Consider the following 7,047-nt stretch of genomic DNA (forward strand, 5'->3'; position numbering starts at 1 on the left):
ATAAACATAATGTAAGGACACTTTAAATCAAGGATTACGTGTGCCCAGAGATGCCTGTAGGAAGCGCCTCTGGTTGCACTCCTGATTTTGTTGTTAAAACTTGTCTCCTGGTTCTGACGAGAAGTTGTTCTTGTAAAAAGTGTTGCTTGACCCGCCTGACCAGCTTCCACGTTTGTGCTTCTGACAGGACTTGATGATACACACGTATAGTTTTATGGGGTCTTTTGATGCTCAGAAATGAGGGCAGTGTGTAATGTTGAGCCTAGACTTCAGAAAGCGTGAAAGTGTTGTTTCAGCATTATGATTTCGCCAGGCTAATTGCCTTCCTGGTGTGTTTCAGATAGCTGACACAGTGCTGAACGACGATGATATTGGTGACAGCTGTCATGAAGGCTTCCTTCTCAAGTAAGAGGTCTTGGGGGGGTGCGGTGGTTTCCTCATAAAAACTAAGTGAAAGAGATACTAATCTTAGACTCATGTATGATAGGATTTAGAAGACAGGAGATATACCAGAAGAAAATATAACCCAGATTATTCTGAGTTATCTGCGTATTTGAACTGTTGCCAAGTTCTGGGGTTTTTTTCCCTCTCTCTGCATGTTTATGGTGAATTTGGTGCTCTACTTACAGAAGCCATATTTCCATACTACCCAGCCTGAAAGTTTTGGCCCCTTGTTTGGTGCTGGTTTTCTGTTTTAGCTCTCACTGAACCCAAAACTAAGAATCCTTTCAAATTACATTTCATTGTTTGTGAGTTTAAGTTACTTAGACATAGGGAAGATCTACATGTGTTGTTAGCCCACCCCCTATAAGGGCGGTTCTTTGACTTTGCAGATTACTGTGAAATTTTATTATTAAAAATGAGGGATGAGAAGCTAGTGAATTTGCTTTCATGTTCTCAGCCTTTTCCTTTAGCTTTATGATGAAATCCATGAGTGTTACAACCCGTATCAACCTTAATGACTTGGAAGAGAACTACTTTAGTCCTAGTTCTACTCCATGGTAGCCATGCATTAAACATTTTTTGGGTTTTTTTAAGTAAAAAAATTTTATTTTCTTTTTTTTTAATCAAATCTCATTTAATAAGTTGCTAACCTCTCCCCCTGGGTTTCCTTAGTTGTAAAAGGGAACTATTTTGCCAGCTTGTTTGAACTTAAGGTTCAGAAGAGAGGATGCCTATAGTAGCCTCAAGTGTAACCAAACCCCAGAGGTCACGCTGTCAGGTCAAACTGATAAAGGAATCTGTGAGATCCTTGGAGCCTTCGATTGTATCGTGGAAAACTGTTCTTGGTTCTTTGGAACTTTTGCGCTTATTTCTGTGAATTTGTTCCATAGGCAGTGTTTTTAATCTTTTTCTTTTTTTCAACTTACAGTGCAATCAGTTCACACCTGCAGACATGTGGCTGCTCTGTCGTCGTAGGTAGTAGTGCAGAGAAAGTAAATAAGGTAAGTGCTTTTTCCTTTTTTTAATTTCTTCTTTCATTCAGCAGAAGATTCTACTTTTTAATACTGCTACCACATTCTAGGAAGCTCTGGTGCTTGGTACTTAGGAGTTACACTGGCAGTGGTTAAAATCCACCAGCTGCTCCCCAGGAAAAAGATGGGCTGTCTCCTTCTGTGTGATGTACTGCCTCTGAAAACCCGCTGCAGGGTCAGCCATACATCAGTCTGATCCAATGGTACACAACCACCACCATAGCATAAACTAATTGAAAGGATCGGTGGCAGTTAAGATCTTTAATTGTTGTTGTTGTTATTGTTATGTGCTGTCAAGTCACCTGTACCTCATAGTGACCCTATGCACAATAGCCCTAAACCCTGCTCTATCCCTTGCCAATCTTATTGTCTCAGACACACCTATCCCCATTGCCCCAGTGACTGAATCAATCCATCTCATCGAGGGTCTTCCTCTCCTGAGCTGTCCCTCACCCTTCCAAGCATGACGTCCCTCTCCAAGGACTGATCCCGCCTTGCAACATGCCCAAAGTATGTCACACAAAGCTTCAGGATCCTTGTCTCCAAGGAGCAGCCTGGTTTCACCCTCTCCCGGACGAACTTGCTTGTTCTCCTAGCAGTCCATGGTATATTCAATACTCTTTTCCAGCACCACAGCTCAAAGGCATCAACTCTCTTTCTATCCTCCCTAGTTATTGTCCAGCTCTCTGATGCATAGCAAGCAATTGCAAATAGTATAGAGAGGAATATAAATTACTGTGACAGCCTGTGGGGAAGTAAGTTTAAAATAAACTTTTAGATATGAAGTTGTTTAACATTTTTTAACTCATAAATCCTCATCTCAGTTATATATAAATGGTTTAAAGGAGTTTAAAATGAAATATTTTTAAATCTATTTGTCTTGCGTTTTCTTATATTGTCTTTAATAAATGTGAAGAAAACCTTGTATTTTTATACCGCCACCCTACTACTGTCTAGTACGACTCGTAGGAGTAGAAAAGTATAAATCTTTATAGAGCAGCCTGCACAGGTTTTCTGGTTTTTTATATGTATTAATATTTGTGACCCCTCCCTTCTATGTTAGGTGAATTAATCTCTTTCCAAGCATTCTAAACCAAGGGGTTTTATACTTTTCCTCACTAGCCATTAATATACAAAATCAGAGATAAGTGCATATTATGTTTCAATTTGTTGTTATTAGGTGTCATTGAGTTAGTTTTGATTCATTCTGATACGATGTGACAAAGGAGAACCCATAGAAGTTTTTTTTTAGGTTATAATCTTTATGAGATGGATTGATTCCGACACTGGGGTAATGGGGATGGACATGTTGGAGACAATAAGATTGGCAAGGGTCAGAGCAGGGTTTAGGGCTGTTGTACATAGTGTTGCTATGAGTCACAAGCAACTCAATGGCACACAACAACAACAACAACAACATTCTTTAGGAGCAATCAGCAAGTGTTTCTTCCTCAAGCTATTAGGTAGCTTCAAATTAGCAGTCTTGTTTATTAGTCAAGTGCTTAACTATTTAAACTACTAGGATCCTCATCTATCAATTTTGTTGTTGCTGTTGTTGTTGTTGAGTGCCATTGAGTCATAGACTAGCGACCCTATGGACGACCCTATGAACAAAAGACCTGAACACTTGTTTAACTTTCCTCCTTCCACCCTAATCCTCACCAGAACCAGCAAACAAGCCTCTGTATAATCTGGCTGCTGCAGACAACTTCCAAACTGGATGCCAGCCCCATACTGCTGACCAAATGTGTTTGTAAAAAGGAGGCCAAATCACATTATCTCACACCCATTAGTGAGTCAACATTCCACCCTAATTTAAAGAAGATTCTCAAAACTAATTTAAAGAAGATTCTCTGGTGGCACAAACATTATATCCTTGGCTGATAATTAAAGGGTTAGTGGTTTGAACCTACATGGCCTTACAAAAGAAAGTGTTAGTCTGTTTCTATAAAGATTGCTGAGATTTAGGTGTCACCCAAAAAACACTGTGGGGCAAGTGTTCACTGTCATATGGGGTCGCCATGAGTCCAGGATTGTCTGGATGGCATAGAGTAATTCAAATTTTTTTTGTAAATTTATGCAAGAAATAAATTGACGGTACTTATTTGCCTTACGAACATATTCATAATATACTTTCTTTTCAAACAATAAGCAAACCCGTTCACTTACAAGAATTTTGGTTTTACCGGCATTGTGTTTCTTTTATAATCATTCAGGAACATGTACTCTGTGGAGATGCTACATATTTCTATCATTATATTCATCTAGTAACGAGTGATTTCATTTCTATCTGTTACCCTTAAAGGCAGCTTTCCACCTACTTAACCCCAAAGCCTTAGGAATCTACAGAGGTAATGCTCAGTCTGCATTATAGGGGATGAGATGCTCAGTGGTTGGGGCTCTGTATTCCGTGTTCTCCTCATTCCCTGCCCCTTTCAACAGAGTTACGCAAATGATATCTTTTTCATTTGAGAAATTAGTTGCCACTCCTCTCGGCTGGAAACCACAGTATTATTATAATAACTCCTGGACATAGCCTAAATTCTAATATACTTACATGACTTTTTTATGTTTTTTTAATAAAGTTAAAGATTGAATCTTCTTAGACGCAGAAGTTTGTAAGCCCTAACAGTCAAGAGCCTCTTTATTTAAAACTCGGTAAAATTGGTGCTCATTTATAGAAGGATTTGTTACTCCTTGATATTCATTATGATGAGATTACATGTGTAGAAACTATTACTACCAAACAGAAATTATAATTCTGTCTTGCTAAACTCATTTCATTTTCTTGCCCACAATTGTTTGCTTGTCTGAAAGCCATTTGTTACTAGGTATAGATGCAGTTAGTGATGTGTTAGATCACTGTTTCTCACCAAAATAAAGGGTAGCATGTTTAAATAAAGTTGAGAAAGTTGCATGCTGTAGCATTGTCTTGAAAAGTCATATATTCCAGTGCTAAAACTTTGATAAATCCTACAGTAAATTTACAAGGCAATTCCCAAGTTTATTTGACCTCAAAGTCTTTGTTTTAAGTAGCAGCAGTTTTAACTGTGAAAGATATTAGGTCATTAAGGAATACTTGTTCTCAGAATGTATATATTGACAGTAACAATTGAAATTTCTATTCCAATTTATTTTCTAAATAATGGCCTTTTTACTTCATATTTTAATGCTAAGCTCTTTTATTTTATAGATAGTGAGAACATTATGCCTTTTTCTGACTCCAGCAGAGAGAAAATGCTCCAGATTATGTGAAGCTGAATCATCACTTAAATATGAGTCAGGGCTCTTTGTACAAGGCCTGCTGAAGGTAGGGTATATGTTTATCACAGATGACATAAATGCTTTGAAGTCCTTCTTTAAATGCTAGCATTTCATGTGTCATCTTCAAGGGTTGACTCTGTATCACATGTGTGAGCATACAGTGCATGTTTTACGGGTTTATAGCGAATATATTTATAGTGAATATATCGTTAGACTGCCAGGAGTTTTGCTGCTAACTCCATGTCAGCACCTGTCTAGCAGACTAAATCCACCAGCTACTCCTTGAGAGAAAGATGAGCAGTCTCCTCTCGTGTGATTTACAGCCTCCAGAACCCAGAAGAGGATCAGCCCTGAGTCAGTTCCAACTTGAAGGCTCTGAGTGAGGCAGTGAGCATCAGAGAAACACCACAGAATAGCCTTCTTTGACCCCAGTGTGGTTGCCTTTGTGTCCTGCCTCTAAAGTTTTCTTGTCTTCTTATAATTGTTGTTGTTAAGTGCCATCAAGTACAAGTCATAGCGACCCTATGAAAAATGGGTCTGAACCCTGCCCTACTCTGTGCCATCCTCATCACCTCTGATATACTTGAGCCCACTGTTGTCATCACCACTTTTAATCAAATTACACACCTGAATTCGGAACATTTCTTCATTTTGGTGCCTGATTGTACATTTATGTACTGTATTCATTTATTAGGAAAAATACTTAAGCTGCTTTCTATCTTGGAAAAAGTGTAATAGGGTTAGAACAGTTAATGTATCTGTGCGTGTGCATGTGTACGTATGTATATCTGTATTTCTATATGTGAATATAATATATAATTTATAGGTATATGTATATACATAAAATTTACATACGTACATGCTTGTGTGTATACACACACATGGTTCGGGATCCACCCGGATTTTGTTTTATTTTGCAGGGCTGTTAAGAACAGGAACTGACTCATTGGCATTTCAAAGCACATGGATATCTATTTATATTTACAGATACAGTAAAAATTGTTTATATTTTTCATTTTGTTGGTTTTTTTTTTCAATGACTGATCAGATAAACTGTAAATTAGGACTTATTTTTAATAATTAAAGAGGAGAATATTGTTCACTTTATGAATTTCTTATTAGAGCTTCAATTATAAAGATATGAAGAAGCATCTTTTCTAATGGTTATTTGATCCTCTTCTGGTGAATGCTTTTCTTGAGGATGCGAGCGTCGCAAAAAGAGAAAAAAAGAAATTAAAAATTAATGCCAATAAAAATTAGAGCCAACTTTTAACATTTTCAATAACACTCATGCTGAGCTCAGAATAATAGGATTTAATTACAGTAACTAGTTAAAGCAAATGCATGCCTAATTTGAATTGTACGTATCTGAGAATTAAACCTCTTCCATTTGAAGGCATAGTAAAATGCTTAAGGTTTTTATTTCTTCTGCAGCATCCCATTTAATTATGTCGTTTTAGCTTCATGTATCTATATCAGATGCATAGAGAAAAATCTTGAAACTATGATTTGATGAGAAAGGATTTCTTAAGAGTTCTCAATGGAATTACAAATTGTAGGCCTTTCTAGGAATACATTGGCATTATACGTCAAGAATCCTAAAAATGTATAATGCATTTAAACTAATATTTCTAACAATGAAAATACATCCTAAGGAAACAACTGCATATAAAGGATATTCATTTTAAAAGATAATTATCATAGCAGCCTTTTTAAGAATGAAAATTTGAGAATAGCCTTTTCCTGTAGAACATAGACAGTACCTCTTATATATAAGTAATTTGCTAGCCAGCTGTATCTTGGGAAAAGTAAGACGTTTCTTACTACAACAATGTATATTCACTTACATTTAAAAACAGCTTATGGTGGCCCAGTGGCAAGAAGCTGCACTGCAATCCCAGAGGTACACGATTTGAATCCTCCAGATGCTCTACTGGAGACGGAGGGACAATCTCCTCCTGTACCGGTCAGATCTGATTTGACGATACATGCACAAAAAAATAATAAAATAAAATAAATTTTTAAAAAACAGCTTATACACACACACACACACATAATCAATAGAAGAAAAAATAATTTATAATCTCAACATCAGGTGAATAACCTCTTTTTATTTTTTTAATACCTCTTAACATTTTATATCTCTTGTTTCTGGGTTTTTTTTTCCCCATCATCTTTTAAATACTCTCCTCCAGTTGAGCCAGATTTTACTTTGCTTGCTTTTTCTTCCGATTTCCAAGCATGAACTATAGGAACTTCTTTTTTTTTATTTATTAATTTATTTCTTTTTCATTTCAGTGAACATCTA

General features: G+C 36.8%; 1 protein-coding gene across 1 annotated transcript in view; it reads left to right on the forward strand.

The window, feature by feature from the left end:
* Positions 1 to 7,047, forward strand: part of LOC102865324 (chromosome unknown open reading frame, human C9orf72) — a 20,868-nt gene that overhangs the window by 7,052 nt on the left and 6,769 nt on the right. Inside the window, exons 4-6 of the mRNA XM_006881258.1 lie at positions 341 to 405; positions 1,373 to 1,445; positions 4,669 to 4,785. Coding sequence (XP_006881320.1) covers positions 341 to 405; positions 1,373 to 1,445; positions 4,669 to 4,785 — 255 coding nt within the window. The remainder of the gene's footprint in view (positions 1 to 340; positions 406 to 1,372; positions 1,446 to 4,668; positions 4,786 to 7,047) is intronic.

This window comes from Elephantulus edwardii, unplaced genomic scaffold (genome assembly GCF_000299155.1).
Source record: "Elephantulus edwardii isolate Elephantulus edwardi_28Jun2011 unplaced genomic scaffold, EleEdw1.0 scaffold00014, whole genome shotgun sequence".
Taxonomy (NCBI): Eukaryota; Metazoa; Chordata; class Mammalia; order Macroscelidea; family Macroscelididae; genus Elephantulus; species Elephantulus edwardii.